At 44.7% G+C, this 15,333-nt stretch overlaps 1 protein-coding gene and 1 long non-coding RNA gene across 3 annotated transcripts; one reads left to right on the top strand and one right to left on the bottom strand.

Moving 5' to 3' along the window:
- The first annotated feature begins 543 nt into the window (after positions 1-543).
- On the top strand, positions 544-11,614 carry KIF1BP (KIF1 binding protein). 2 transcript variants are annotated; one of them, XM_027900870.1, is made up of 7 exons: positions 544-905; positions 2,972-3,070; positions 5,936-6,015; positions 6,152-6,335; positions 7,446-7,530; positions 9,285-9,394; positions 10,075-11,614. In XM_027900870.1, the coding sequence occupies exons 1-7, from the start codon at positions 561-563 to the stop codon at positions 10,951-10,953; spliced, it is 1,782 nt and encodes a 593-aa protein (XP_027756671.1). In that variant the 5' UTR covers positions 544-560; the 3' UTR covers positions 10,954-11,614. The 2 variants fall into 2 exon arrangements, with proteins under 2 accessions (XP_027756671.1, XP_027756670.1); XM_027900869.1 differs by having other exon boundaries at positions 9,282-9,394.
- Positions 1,390-6,295, bottom strand: LOC114066299. The gene is made up of 3 exons (XR_003573158.1): positions 6,186-6,295; positions 4,858-4,949; positions 1,390-1,522 (listed from the first exon to the last, which is right to left on the bottom strand). It is a non-coding gene; the product is annotated as an uncharacterized LOC114066299 (long non-coding RNA).
- Positions 11,615-15,333: the final 3,719 nt, after the last annotated feature.

Genomic DNA, 15,333 nt, shown 5'->3' with positions numbered 1-15,333 from the left:
GATTTTTCTTCCTGCCCAGCAAAGCAGCTGCCATCTGTAAGGGTGTCCCTGTCCTAGGGCGGTGAGTGTGCCTGGAAACTTGGCACTGTGTGGAACAGCACTCATCCAAGCATGGACAGCCACCCAGCCTCGCCCGTTCAGCAGCCCTTGCGTTAAGAAATCTGGTTCTAAAATTTTTTTTCAGAAAAATCTTGACATCAACCCCTCGGCACCCTTCCTGCAGAGCATCCCATGGCTCCGTTTGCCAGCTCCTTCACCGTACCCGCCTGTCGCAGAGACTGGGCGGGGGAACCCCGAAGGGGTGGAGAGATGAGGCCTCCGGATGGCAGTGGGGTGGGATCGGGACGGCCCCGCTGAGAGGGCCCTGGATGACGGTGGTGGCGGGGGGACGAGATCAGGACGGTTCCATTGAGGAGGGATGACGGCGGGAGGCGAGGACTAGATCGGGTCGGCCCCGCTGAGGGGGCGCTGGATGACGGCGAGGCGGGACCGGGGCGGGGTCGGGGCGGGAGCGGTGCTGACGCGCGGGGCGGGGCAGGGCGGGGCGGCGGCGCGGGAAGATGGCGGCGGGCGGCGGGTGGCCCGCGGTGTGCGAGAAGTTCCGCGCCGCCCGCACGCTGTCGGCCGTGGAGTCGCTGAAGGACCCCGAGACGGAGCCGTACCGCTCCAAGTACAGCGCCCGGGCGCTGCTGCAGGAGGTGAAGCAGCTGCTGAGCGCCGCCGAGGAGGGCGGCGAGGCGCAGGTGCTGGCCGTGCGGCGGGCCGTGCTGGAGTACGAGCTGGGCGTCAACCACACCGACACCGAGGAGCTGTCGGCCGGCGAGGAGCACCTGCAGCGCTGCACGCAGCTCCTGGAGCCGCACCGCCTGTCCCCGGACTGCGTGTCCCTCTACATCCAGGCCCAGGTGGGCGGGGGAGGCCGCGGGGAGTGGGGGGGCACCGCCGTGTCCTGGCTGGCACTGCCTGCGTAACCATCATCACCGCGGCCCCGGCCGTCAGTTCCTGCCGGAAGAAATCATTCCCAGGGGCTGGCTGTGCAGGGGGGTTCTGTTTTAAGCCTCCTGCTGATGCCTCTGGGCGTGCAGGGCATTTAAAGCGTGTTCTCGCAATGGAAATTGGGTGTTGACAAAGCAGCGTGTTCCTCGGGACAGACTGAGACAGAACTGGTCAGAGCTGGGCAGGAATAAATTAGTAGAAGACCTCAGTATAGCCAGAACTTACATAGGATTCCTTAACTCATCTGTCGTCAGAGTAGAGTTGGGAGATGCTTTTATTGATATGCTCCCCTGAAATGATAAATTGCTTTTTGCCCTCACCTGTTCTCTTTTAAACTATTAGATTTTGTCCCGGATGAGTAAATACATTTTTGTTGAGGCTCGAAGTAATAGTATTCATGACTTTGTTCTGAAGAAAATAATACTCTTATCAAACTTAATTCTTGCCACGTGAAGATTCACAAAAGGGCCTTTGCTGACCCGCTGTGTCACAGCAGCTGGTGTATAGTCAGGTATCTGTCCCTAGACTGTAAATTAAATAGAGCAGTTATTTAGATGTCTCTGTCAAAAATGGTTGCTCCAGTTAGAAAAGGTTCAGCAGTGCTCCCTTATCAAACGTTGCGATACTGTCAAGGAATTGTGTGCTGATGTGGAAAAGGTGCCAGTCAAACATGACTTGTCTTAGGCTGGGTAAATTAGCGGAGTTGTCTGGAATTGTGAGGTTAAACTGCTCGTCCCTCAGTGCACCACTGTGAATCTGTTACCCGTTGTAAGGTAGAGGTTGCTGCGGCCAAAACTAGATAATATCTTCCCGCATGTTCCTGGTGGCTCTTGTGGCTGAGGGCCAGGGATTCCGCTGTGCTTCTGAATGGTGTGTTGGAAAGCAGCTCCTGTCTCTATTAGGCAAAAGTTTGCGTGGACTTTACTGTTTTGGGGCCTTTAGGGAGCAGCAGGATGAAGTTTGTTGTGCAAAGTTGCCATCAGTGGCCGTACTTCTCCACATCCTGGGAATCTGGAGCGTGTTGCTGCAGCACTGACTGCTATTTTGAAAGAAGGAACGTTCCTGTTTCCTGCTTCTGATTTTCTGAGCTGCTTCTTAAGATTGTGTATCACAGTTTCTGTCTGAGGGAATTTGGTCTGTTCCGCTGCTTGGCCTAAGGCAAAGTATTTCAGTTCGTGAACAACATGTGATGTGCTTTCTTATAAAAATAACGAAATGAATGGAACTGAAAGGGGCACTAGACTGGCATACAGCTACACATTCTAACTATTTTGAAGGTTTAGGTTTTTTGTTTTTTTTTTTTTTTTTTTAGCCCTCTTGGATTTTGTAACAGCACTGCCTAGGACCTAAATTAGCACATCAGACATAGATTGTTATTAACACCATCTTATTAACAAAATTAGAGGTAGAATTTATAAAAGGTGGATTCACAGATGCAATGACTTGCTATGTACGTTGCTTTAACTTTAATTTGAAGGCAGTAGCCAATAACTTTTGCATCTTAAAGGCACTTTTCATCTCTTTCCGTTGTTGAAAATTTACAAGCATTCATTCCTAACATATCTTTTTCCTGTTAACTTGTTCGATGGAGCCATGGTAAGAACTTCCTAATGTTTTGTCTCTTTTTTATGACATATGTATGTGATGTAAAAGCTGCATGAATTGGATGCAGAACTTACTTGGAAAAAGCTTGTTATTTGGACACACCAGTCCTTACCCAGCAGAATAAACACAGGAAGTTACAATCTGAGAGGTGAATTTTGTGTGTGAAGTTTGCTGTGTGAGAACCCTTTTTTTTGAGCATTCCACAGTGAAATGGATGGGGACAATTTTTGCTTTTTGAAATGCACTGTATGAGAACACACACATATGTAAGGATGAAGGCTGAATTGTTTGGAGAATCTGTGTAATGTAAATGGAACGCAGTGAGAAAATAACTGATGGTTGGTTTTTTTTTTTTTTCTTTTTACTTTAGAACAACCTGGGTATCCTGTGGTCTCGAAGGGATGAAATTGAAACTGCACAAACTTACTTGGAATCTGCAGAAGCCCTGTATAACCAATACATGAAAGAGGTACTGTGTTAGCACTGTGGCAGGCCTTACTTTGCAGTTCAGGTAATCTTTGAAATAACCATACAATGGAACTTGAGTTTCTGCCCTTTATCCTGGCTGCTGTGGCACCTTTGGCAAGTGACAGGAGTTGTCCTGCTGTATAAGACGAGGCAAACCAAGGCTTTAGTTACCGATTTCAAAGTGGAACATTATTTTGCTTTTGGAAGCCCTTTAGTAATCCAAAGTTGAAGCCAGGTAGAATCTGGATTTTAAAGAGGACTATTATTAAATCTGATCTTGGAAATTACGTACAATGTCAATCCACTGCTTTCAGTGGGAAGAGGAAGCAAAACTGTAATATTTGCATGGTTGGCTCTGACTGTGAAGTGTTTTGTAGAGACAAGTAGCTTAGTTCCACATCCAAGAGGACAATCTTACAAACAGCTAACCCTCTCATGCATATTAAACAACCTTTTGAGCTGTGGATTCTGCTGTGTATCTGACAAAGACTCCCTTGTGCTATTTTTAAGCTCTTTGCAAAGCTGTTTCTACACTGGCTTGCCTCAGGGACAGCTCTTGAGTGAGGTAAAAACATTTGTGGCCTTGAAGGAGCAGTAGCTGTGTCTCAGCACAGCTCTACAGGTTGGACAGACCTTAGTTGCATGAAATTGCAGTCCAGGTTTTACAGGAAGTTGGTTTATAGCACAGATGATTCCCATGGAGATCTTTGGAATGCTCCGTTTCCACCTTTGCAGCCGTGCTGGCCTACAGTGGTAGGAAATGGATCCAGATGAAAAACCCCACTTGTGGTGAAAAGTTTCTCAGTTCATTATCTGCCCTTTGGTTCAGTAGAGGCACTACATCTCTCTGCAGACCCTCTCTCTAATTAATTCCTGATGATCAACTTTGATATTTATACCCAGCCCCGGGTGTAAATATCATCAGCTGTCAGATCTTCTCTAAAAGTTTCTGGCACTTGTAGTGATTATGAAATTGGACTGGTACTACCAGGTAGTGGGTTAAACATTGTGTTAAACATTGGGTTAAACAGTGCTGCCAAACATTGGTCATTTTCACTTTGGACTTTTCTGAAACTGTTCATTTTTCTTAGTAGTGGCTACTGAATGTTCCTTCTGGGGCTTTGCTGCCATACATACATGACTGTCAATAAACCCACTCTGGATCACTTCCACAGTGTTTCCCCAACATTTTTTTATTTACTACTTACAGTTCAAGGCACTGTGTAGCTATGCCAAAAGACTTTCTTTTAAAAGAAACTACAGCAAAATAATGTTTCTGTGGTGACTTTCTCAGACTTGTGTCATGTTTCTCTGACAATACTGACTGTACCTGAGATGATCTGCAAAGAATTAATAACTCTCACAACAAATCCTAACCACGGGGCATGGGGGAGCTTGTCTAACTGCTTTATGGTTTATAAAGAGGACTTGAGTTCCTTGCAGTGGTGGTGGATCTTTAGGATTTATACATCCATGTCAACATTTGTCTTTTATGAATTATAAAAACGTGAATATACTTTTCATAACAGTCCCCATTTTTAGGCTGTCAGGAACCCTTCCTATCAGGAGGTCTTTGGTAAACTCTTGATGACTGAGACATTTTCCTGAGCTTACAAATTGAGTAGGGTGATTTCCCCTGACTTGAGCAAAACCAAGGCAAGGAGCTTGGGCTAGTGAAGTCCACCTAGAGAGGAGAATTTACTTCCTGAGGATAAAGAAAGGATAAATAATGCTTGACACCAGAGGATAAATCTGTATGTGCAGAAAGGAGGCAAGGGTGTTGCTTACCGTGTCATTTCAGTTGCTTTGTGGGCAGGAATAGCTCTAGTCTTGCCAGAATATTCTCCAGATCTGGTTAGAAGGTTTGGGAGCCTTTGTATCTAAGGAAAACGAGATGGACGGTTATAAACTCACATCTTAAAAAATAATTATGTATAAACAGAAAAACCTGAAGATAAAAAGATCATATGCAAAAATCTGCACGCCTCAGGTAGGTTAAACACACTTTAATTTGTCCCTGTCTGTTTCAGACACATTTTTTCATTTCTTAAGATGAATAGACCACTTCTATTAAAAGCAAACAAACAGATCCATTCAGGGATTTTTGATGAGAAGCAGCTCAAACATAAGAATATCTTTTCTTCCCTGTAGAGTGCATTCTCAGCCCTTGCTACAGTTCCTGCCTGAGACTGTATTATCTTACGAAAAGTATTCCTCTAAACTGCTTTTGATTTGTTGCCTTACTTTCTCTTGGGCTGAGAAGTAGGTGAGGTCAGTAAGGGGCTGGAGAAGCCCACTGAGACACTGCCTGCAGTCCCACTGGTGTTTGTGAGTAGTGTGTGTGTGCTGGAGTCCCTTCCCAGCGGGTGGTGTTTCCAGCAGCTCTGCTGAGTGCTCTGCACGGCGTGTTCTCTGCAGGACTTCCTGCAGGATGTTTTCTTGCGACTGATGAGGGCAGCTGTGAAAACGAATTTTTCACACTTGAAGACGTGCCTGGTGTTACACTGATGCCTCAAACCCCGTTCTGTTATTGTACAAAATAAAGATGCCCACTTACTGTCCTGTGGAATCCAGGCTGAGTATTTCTGGTGCAGGCAGCATGCACTGTGTTCAGGGATGTAAGCAGAAGACTTTTACAAGCTGAAAACCTTATCATTCTCTGTGGAACTCTATATCTTCATCCTCTGAATCTCCTGAGCTTTGTAAAATTGCTCTGCAGACATGGCACTGAGGTGTAAGTGCATTAACTGAAGCTGGGATTGGAATGTGGGATTGCAAAATGGTAAATGATGTGCAGCCAGGAGAGGGAGCACTGTGCTGCGGAGTAATCAGTGTGATTTGCTGGATGTGTCATGTACCCTTGCAGGATGGAAATCCTCCCCTGGATCCCAGTGAACATTTCATGGCAGAAGAAGAAAAACTTACAGACCAAGAAAGATCCAAAAGGTGGGTGTGGAGCAGCACAGCTACATTATTATTACTTTTTTGTTTGTTGGTTGTTTTTTTTTTTTTTTAATTATAAGGGTGTATTTAGGGAGGGTGGGGGGAAAAAGCAATCTAAAGAGACTGTTGTTTTTCCCAGATTTGAAAAGGCCTACACACATACTCTGTATTACCTGGCACAAGTCTACCAGCACCTGGACATGATTGAGAAGGCTGCTCAGTATTGCCACACCACTCTGAAACGCCAGCTGGAGTACTGTGGCTACTACCCAGTGGAATGGGCTCGCAATGCCGCTACTTTGTCACAGTACTATCTGTCCAAGGTCAGGCATCCGGTGTTTATCTGCTGTAATTGTATCACCAGTGTAACTGTCGAGTAGGACAGTTGTTTTAAACAGGGGTTTGAGACAGGGCTCCGTGCTGAATTTAACATGTGCACCTGTAAAACCACAAGTTGTCTTCTGACATGAAGCATCTCTCAGTTTTTTTGAGGGGGACATGGAGGCTTTCCTGTGGTGGTGTGATGGCAGTGGGGACAATGAGCAGGGCTGTAGGTGTGAGAGAAGCTCTGTTGTTAATGAAGTGTTAGCAATGGTGTGATGGGACGTTCGTAAGTAAAACTCGAAGCTTATCACATAATTTAATTTAAAACTCTTTTTTACATTCTTCTCTTGCAAAGAGAAGAATGTAAAACCAAAGCCATCTGAGGGCCAAGGTATGGCACACTATATGTTTCCCCTAAGTTACTGTCCTTTGTACCTTAGCATGTGCTTTGGACTCGTCTGAGCCTATGTGAACATTAAAGTGAATATGCAAGTTGGCAGCTCTTTGCCTTCACACATCTCGACTCCACATGATCCACCGTTAAGAAATGCTTCAGATTTATTTAGAAATTTCTACATTCGGGGCTGTTCAGAGCTCTTTTCTGATGCTTAAAAAGTTTTCTGCCATACCTGAACCAGTTAATGGTAATTGCAATAGTAACTAGTAATTTCCATGTGTTTTTGATGCACTGATAGCACCAATCCTTAACCAGTGCACTGCCAAATATGGGTAAAGGAATCCAGATCTGACTCAGGGTGTTGACTTGTGTATCTGGCTGTTCCCACTGACACCCCGTGATGGTGTTTGCCACAAGACATCACTTCCTTCACCGCAGGGAAGCGATGGTGGGGAGATCAGAGCAGAGACAATGCTCCCAGTGTACACAGCTAATGCTAACTGTGGCTGTGGGACAGAGAGAACAGCTGCTTAGAAAATACTGCATTCAGTAGTAGCTGGGGAGAAACTCTGTGTTCTGTTCCAGTGCCTGGGGGAATGTGCTCCAGAGCCTCTCAGCTCTGTCATGTCATGTATGTTCACGGTCTGAGGGGGTTGGCCAGGCTGAGAGCAGTGCCTGGGGTGCTCAGTGCTGCTGGTTCTGTTTCTCCCAGGAATGCTTTATGGAGGCCCGGCACTGCCTGGCAGCAGCCAGTGTCATCTTCAGCCAAGCGGGACAGGTGCCGTCTGCTGAGGACGGTAAGTTCATGGAGAAGTCTGGAGTAAAATTGTTGTGATTTAAGCATCATTGATACATAATGAAATTTAACAGCATGCACAAAACTTATTCTGGTGTTAATTTTCTAAAGTCTTTTTTATTAGCAATAACGTAGAATGCTTTTGAAAAGCTGCTAGTGCTGGTAGTACAGCTCCAGGTTGGCTATGAGTAGACCCAGTGAGAAAACCTCAAGTGCTTGTTGCTGGTGTTTCAGAAAGTACCAGAAAAAAAGTGAAATTTAAACCAATACCCACTTCAGCAGTGGCAGTGGCTCTGTTTGTCCATTTGACCTTGTACGTGTGCTGAAAATGCAGTTTAGCTCAGCGATCAGAGGGCAGAGATTCAATGAACCTAACCAGATGCTTCCTGGGAATAGTTTTAAAATAGGGAGGAAAACTGCAGCTCTTAAAACCGCAGATCCAGAAGGCACTTAAATTGCCTTTTGTTGCTGGATGCTGCAGCCTCATCAGTGGCTCTTTTTGGAGTTGTAGCTCTCCTCTTTGTTGTTTGGGACAAAGGAACAACTTGGCAGTTCAGTGTGAAGATCAGTAAAAGGAAACTTTTAGAGAACTGACCCCAGTTTTAGAGACTTGTGGTTACACGATAGTGTCAGTGCTCTGTTTTAGGCTTAGTCTTTGCTTATCTACAGCACAGCCTTTTATGTCCCTCTCGGGCAACTGGAAGCTTCCAGTCCACAGAGCTGTAACTTGTGGAGAGTAGCAAGTACAAATCAACTGAGTTTTATCTTGCCTTCCTCCTACACCGAATGCGAGTAGTGATTTTCCCATTTGTTTTGGTGGAGTAAATGTTTATCCTACCTCCCCTCCCCTTCCTTTCTGTGGTACAGAGCGCTGGGCTGTGGATTTGTGGGAAGTTCTAATTAGCAAGATCAATGCACAGTCAGCATTGGCCACTCTCAAGCACATTCATTTTATGATGGTAATTGGAATATAAAATAACACAGATAATTAGTAAATGTGCCTTTTCTTACATAAGCAGCAATTCTTAATTCTTTAGGAACAGCTTGATTGGCCCTGATGAAAGATAATGAACGCAGTGGATCTGAGTCTGAACTGGCTTTGTTTTTTTGGTGAACAGGATTGCTGCTCTCCTGTAGTAATGTCCCCTCACTGTTCAACTAACTCACTGCCTTCTGCAGCTTCCTTTGAAATCTGTTTGGGTTTTGAAAATTTTATCTTGAGACATCAGAAGTGCTGCTACTTATGGTAGTGGGGAGACTGTGGGGAGAAAAACACAGAAGTTGTAGAGCTAATAAGTCTCATGTTTGTAGCAGGTAGATTAACTAAAGGCAGTTTCCCCTACTTTGTTCCCTTTTTTGATAGCAAGTCTGGGGCCCATTGCAGTACAAATGCCCTTCTCCTCAGAAGCAGTTACTGGGCAGGCAGCTGAATCTCAGAAAATTAATTACCCTCATTTCTTTCTCTTATTACAGAGAGACACGAAAACATTTCCAGTATAACACCTTCCAGATGAAAGGTCTTTCTGAACATGCATTATGATCTATTTAAGAATACTTAAATGACAAATCCATGGTAATCTGTAGGGGTTTCTACCAGAAATGACAGTTTACAGAATTATTATATAAACCGACAGGGACAACACATTTCTGTCTAACTGTGAGGAAAAATTAATTAAGTACAAGTATCATATTCTTTGCCTGAAACATTTGAGGGAGTTCTTTTAAAGTTTTTGTGTGTTTACGTTCATTCAGTAGACGAAACAGAGCAGGACCAGCACGACCTGCCAGAGAGGAAAGCTGAAATTGCAAGATGCTGGATTAAGTATTGCCTGAATCTCCTGCAAAGCGCTCGGAAATTACTGGAGGTAACAGCAGAACTCTTCTGTAGCTGTCACTGTCTAACAGCAAACTAAGCTTGCTTTGATGTTTGCAGCAGGAATCAGTTCTCAGTGGGTAACAAGAAATGATCAGTTGCCCAGTGAATGACACAACAGATGCTTGCAGTGTATCAAGGGTTCCACAGTGCAGCACTCAGGGATAAGCATGGATAGATCAGCTCGTGCAGTGCTTGTACAGCAGCTTCACAAGTTTCCCTTATCCCTGCTGAACTTTCTTGCAGCTTGATTTGACAGATTGCTTCTTATTTAACTGTTAGAGAGAACATCATCTCGATATGCACCAGTTTTGTGTTCGTATTCATTCAAGCATTTCATTCATTCAGGTGTTCCTTTCATTCATTCAGGCATTCCTTCAGATGTTTAAACCAGCATTTGCTGACCTGCCTTTGGGCTTAATGTTTGTTGCTTTGGCTATTTTGTCACACAGGGTAGGGAGACTGAATCATCCAAGTCTTATGTTTTTACAGAACATATACTTTAATTTACATGATCTTTTTGGTGAGTACTAATATGCCAGTAATAATTTCTCTTCTGTCTTGTTGCTCACTAGTTTATATTTCAAAGGTAACTCATAAATAAAACGATTCAGTGTCAATCTCTCTTTGTGAGCCACATGCATTTTTAATTAGTATGCTTTCTCATTTCAGGATAACATAGGAGAGCTGGATCCAGACAGGCAGTTGGAACTCAAAGCCCAAAGGAAAAAAGAAGAGGATGAAAAAGAGAAGGGCAGGAAGAAAGCTGTCCTTTTTGGCACAAGTGATATATGTGACTCTGTCTTAGCCATGGAAGAGAAAGTGAGCAGTGTATATCCTTTAGATTTTCAGGAAGCCAGGGAAATCTTCCTAGTTGGTCAGAACTATGTTCAGGAAGCAAAAGAGTTCTTTCAGGTGGATGGTTATGTTACTGACCATATTGAAATTGTTCAGGATCACAGTGCTTTGTTTAAGGTCCTGGCTTTCTTTGAAGAAGACTATGAGAGGCGCTGCAAGATGCACAAGCGTAGGATAGACATGCTGGAGCCCATCTATGCAGACCTGAACCCCCAGTACTACCTGCTCATCTGCAGGCAGCTCCAGTGCGAGCTGGCTGACACCTACTATGAGATGATGGATTTAAAGGTAGCTATTGGTAACAGGTTAGAGAAACTAGACTCCCACACAGTTAAAAAGATTAATTCTCTGGCTCAATTCGCAATCAAATATTATGAACTCTTCTTGGATTCTTTGAGGAACCCTGATAAGGTGTTTCCTGAAAAGCTCGAGGAAGATGTTCTTCGCCCTGCAATGGTGGCTAAATTTCATATTGCACGACTGTATGGTAAGCTTATTACTTCAGATAGCAAAAAGCAACTGGAAAATATGCAGACATCATTGGAGTATTACACATTCCTGGTAGAGTATTGTGAGAAGTACCCTGATGCTGTCCCTGCCGTTGAAACCGAACTAGAACTCAGTAAGGAGATGGTGTCTCTGCTTCCAGCAAGCATGGAGAGGCTAAGAGCAAAGCTGTCTCCGTGTGTATAAATACTTGCCTTGGAGGAGATGGGCACTACTTGAGATGGTTTTCTGTCCAAGCCAGTGCTGTCAGACAGCTCCCATCCTGACTGGTAGAATAAGGTGTCTGCAGTGGTGTCCACCTAGAGCCTGCAGTAGTGTGACCTTGTGACAAACTCAGAGCTCTCCTTGTCCGTAGCTCACTCACACTAGTGGTATAAACTCTAAATGTAAAGTATAAGTCCAGCTAATGCTTTGTACTGTTCATCCTGTATGTAAATATGAACCTTTTCTCCCTGATGGCTTTTTCCTTCAGCAGCATATGGTTCAGTTTCTAAATGTAGTGCTGTATGAAAATAGTTTTGTTTAAAAGAATTTGCTTCTCTAAGAAATTTTTTTCTAAGATACCTGAGGCACGTTCTTCCAGCTAGAATGCATTTTATCTCTTCTAACGTTTGTCCCCAGAGAACTTTATCCACGTGAAGGGAACTTGTTTTCAGTATTTATTTTGTATGTTGCTCCATGTTTTCTTCTTTTCCCTTGTTATTCAAAACCTAGTTGATAGAGGCTCAATAAATGGACTAGCTTGGCTAAATGTTTCTTCAGAGTCCTTAGAATTCTGTTTCCTGTGTCTTATTAAGACAAGATACACATTCCAACTTTGGCCAAAATAAATGGTTGTGAAAGTATTTCCATATGAGTGTCTTCAGTAAAAACACATGAGCAGTTAAGTGCCAGAAGTAAGAGCAAGAAAGCAGCGAGGATGTACCTCTTAAATGTGTGGTGAAATGCCCCTCCTGCAGAGAGTTCTGCAGGCTAGACTGCTAACCACAAAATAGGCCAGCAAATGGGTGCTGGAAATGAGCAGCAGCAGAACTCAAAACTAGACCAGTTTCTCACATGCAGATAGAACCAGGGAGTGAGTGCGTGCACGTGCACGCGTGTGTCGTTTCTGTTTAACTAAATAATTGTCTAGTCAGCCTTCAGGAGTTTCCTTTCTGCTGTCAGATCTCTAATTCAGATTTTCCTGTGGCCAAAGGTAGGGCAGGCAGTTTCTCAGTGTAACATTTCCTCAGCAAGCTGTATTGCACATTATTTTTCTCTGATTTCAGTTAAAGCTAGTGTGCACTTTTACTACCAACTCCAAAGTTAACATTTTTTTCTATTAAATTCTCATATTCACGTAGAAGAAGTCAATACATGTTTGGGTTAGTTGTGGTGGTTTGTTTTTTTTTCTTCTATACTTTAAGCAATTTTTTTAGAGCAAGGATTGCTTCATCTTAGTTTTCCTGTATATTTTATTACTGGAGACTTCATCATGCCAGATGCTCAGTACAGCACACTACGCTTCTTTTAAGGCATGTCTTTTTAAGCAAACACTGTTTGTTCAATCATTTGAGAGAATGAACTTATGTAAGATTGTGTATTTAGCTAAAAAAAAAAAAAAAAAAGGAGGTAGGGAGCTTGTTGGATTAGGCAGCAAAGCTCTCTTCAGGAATGTTGAGTTTTAACTGTAAAGTATGTGTGAGGTCAGGCATTTATTTCAAAGATTAATTGAAGATTAGGTTCCTGTGAACTCCATTTAACCTGCATTTCTATTCCTTTCTGTACAGCAGAAAAGTCTTACAACTGAAACCCCCCTTCTGTTGTTGTACTAGTTTTTTCTCCTTACCCAGCGTAAAGCAGTGAGGATTACAAGACGTCCAAGTTAGTGCAGAATTTGTGAAACCTGACCTCAGAGCTAAAGCCTGTCTGCTGCTTCAAATAGTGTCTCATGCTCATGAGGAGTGTTTTGGTTTGGTTAAAACCAGTTTTGATTGAAGCACTCTTAATTCTCATGCTGGCCAGAGACATGAGATGTGCTAGAAAGGGGTGGTTGTGCTGTGCTTCAGTATTTTGTGAGAGAAAGAACACAAGGCTGTCAAAGGAGGCTCTTTGGTGGTTGTCTCTCGAGGGGACTGGGTGGGAGGAGGGTGGCAGGAGGTGACAGCGGTGTCCTGTGCTGCTCTCCAGGCAGAGCCCTGGGGGCTGTGGGCAGGAGCGAGCCCTCACTTCCCTTTGCAGCAGGAAAGCAGAGTCCCCGTGTTGCAAGGGGAGCTCCGGTGGTGGTTGCTGCCTCGGGGTGGCAAAAGCAAGAGGTCCTCAGGCTGGTTCTCCCTGTTCACGCTCCCGAAAGCTCCTCTGTTGGAGGTTTTGGTCGTGCCTTGGCACAGCCTTGCATGGTCCTGGAAAGGGGGATGGTTTCCTTCTATATCTGCACAGTGGAGACGTGTCAGTGTCCCAGTGTGTGATTGCTGCTGCATTTCCACATCTAAAATGCTGCAGGAGCCTGAGGAGCCTTGATACCAGACGACAAGACCAATGGTATTTACACGTGGCTTTGCACATCTCAGCCTTGTTTGGTGTTTTCACTCAGCACTGAGAGCTAAGATGAGCTTTACTTGTGTGTTTCTTTTAAAAGACACAGAAAGTTGGTGTTACCTAGATGTTTTTTTGTGGAACTTTCCATTATAGGATGGCCAGATATAGTCCTGCAAAGGAGGATGTAGCTGGTGTGACAGCTCACGAGGCAAACACTTCTGGAGTCCTGAAGTTACAGAACTAAAACTGTTGCATTAAAACCAAGTGCCTCAAGTTGTGGTGAGGAGCATTTGTCAACTTACTTTCTTCCTCTGTTGCAACATCTTCAGCCACATTAGAGCTCACTACGAATTACTAACTTTTGGTTTGAAATACGCTTTTACATACTTCCCAGAAACTCCATCCAAAGTGCCTGCTAGCGCTTTTTCATTTTGCAGTTGGGCTGGTGGTTTCCAGCTCTTCTTTGTCACAGATGGGCGTATGAGGAGTCAGCAGTTTCCCAAGGAGGACTCTTTGCCTGGGTGCCTTTTTTCCAAAGGCATTGTACGGCTGTGTCTTTGCAGCTGAAGAGCTGGACAATGTGCCAGGCAGACTGTTGGGATCCTGAAACAGCACCTTTGGCAAATGTGGCGCTTCCCTTCAGAACAGAAAATGTCTGTGGTATTCAGTGTTTCTTTAGGGGGAAGTGACTGATAATGTGGCTTTAATAACTTGGGTGTTTTTAGAAACGTTTTAAATGTTTAGTGCTTGAGCTTTTGACATCTGATACACACAAAATACATGAATTCTTTTTACGTGCTTATTGTCGCTGTCAAAGAGACTTAGTTGGCATCAGACCAGGATGTAAGGATTTCACTGTTTAAGGGTTTTAATGCAATTTTCTGCTGAAACAGGAATTGGAAAGTGAGAGATTGGGATGGGCGTGTGATGGAGTGAGCTGGTGTTAGTCACTGGATACTGTAAAAGGAGTAAAAATGCTTATGTCAGACAGTTACTGTGAGATCCGTGGGTGAAATGCAGGGGGTAAAAGAAAAGGAACAGGGCATCAGGCTTTGCTTCAAAAACATCTTTGTCCCTTCATCCCTCTCTCCCTTGTTAATTCCTTGTGGGTTTAGGTGTGTTTTTCCAACAAACTGCTCTGTGAAGGGGTCTCCCTGCCCCCTCACTCCTCTGTGCAGGTCCTGCTTGCACCATTCATTAGGCTGGTGCTGCTCTGGGATGAAGTGTTAAAGAAGGACAGACAGCTGCTGTAATTGCCTCGCTAATCAGAAGCCAGAGCTTGGCTGCTGTGTCATGTCTTAATGAGTTGTCACTTTTAAACCACAGTCCTGAATTTGCCAGCCAAAACCTCCTGCTGCACTGGGCTTCAGAAGAGGAATCAGAAAGCCTGGCACTTTCCAGCACCGAGGCAAGCTGCTCTTCTCCACCTGAAGGACAGGCCCGTTGCTTGGTTGGTGTTTCTGGCAGAAAAGGGACATTGCTGATGGGGTAAGGCCGTTGGCAACTTCCTGTCAGTCGGCGGCTGTGTCGGATCTTGACGCAGCTGTGGCTTTCCAGCAAAATCTCTCCTGGTGGACTTGTTGATCTTAGTCATGGGAAGAAACAAGGAGTTGCTCCTCTATGTGATCTAGATGGCAGCAAGTGCCTGATTTCTACGTGATGAGCGCTGGCACTTTCTTAGGAGATGTGAATCTTATCTGCCTGGCCAGGTCCCGATAGTGCCCTCGGAGGCAAGAGGCAGTGGCGTGAGAGGCCGGGGGTGCCACGTCCTGCCCTGCTGATGGGCCGTGATGCTCTGGGTGCAGGGTGAACACAGGGGTCAAGTGCTGAGCTCAGATGTGATCCAGGTTCAGAATTAAGTTTTACTCAGGGCTAGATTTAGAAATCCCCTTAGGTGGACCCAAACCTCCCTCTCTGGGTTGCCAGTTAAAATGTATCCTGCCTCAGAACAGCAGCCACCAAAGGTTGATTGGTTGAATATGAGCTGGTGGCAGAAAGCATCCTTAAATCTAGCTGGGCTGCTTGCCCGGAGGGAGCTCACTTCCGAGG

The sequence above is a fragment of the Empidonax traillii genome, unplaced genomic scaffold (assembly GCF_003031625.1).
Source record: "Empidonax traillii isolate 1590-97213 ecotype Southwest subspecies unplaced genomic scaffold, ASM303162v1 scaffold754:size369281, whole genome shotgun sequence".
Taxonomy (NCBI): Eukaryota; Metazoa; Chordata; class Aves; order Passeriformes; family Tyrannidae; genus Empidonax; species Empidonax traillii.
The sequence above is the reverse complement of the archived record's forward strand: the minus strand, read 5'-3'. Positions and strand labels throughout refer to the sequence as shown.

Coding starts and splice junctions, on each gene's coding strand:
- KIF1BP (XM_027900869.1), top strand. CDS start 561: ATGGCGGCGGGCGGCGGGTGGCCCGCGGTGTGCGAGAAGTTCCGCGCC. Junction 906..2,971: donor CCCTCTACATCCAGGCCCAG/GTGGGCGGGGGA, acceptor TTTTTACTTTAG/AACAACCTGGGTATCCTGTG. Junction 6,336..7,445: donor CACAGTACTATCTGTCCAAG/GTCAGGCATCCG, acceptor TGTTTCTCCCAG/GAATGCTTTATGGAGGCCCG.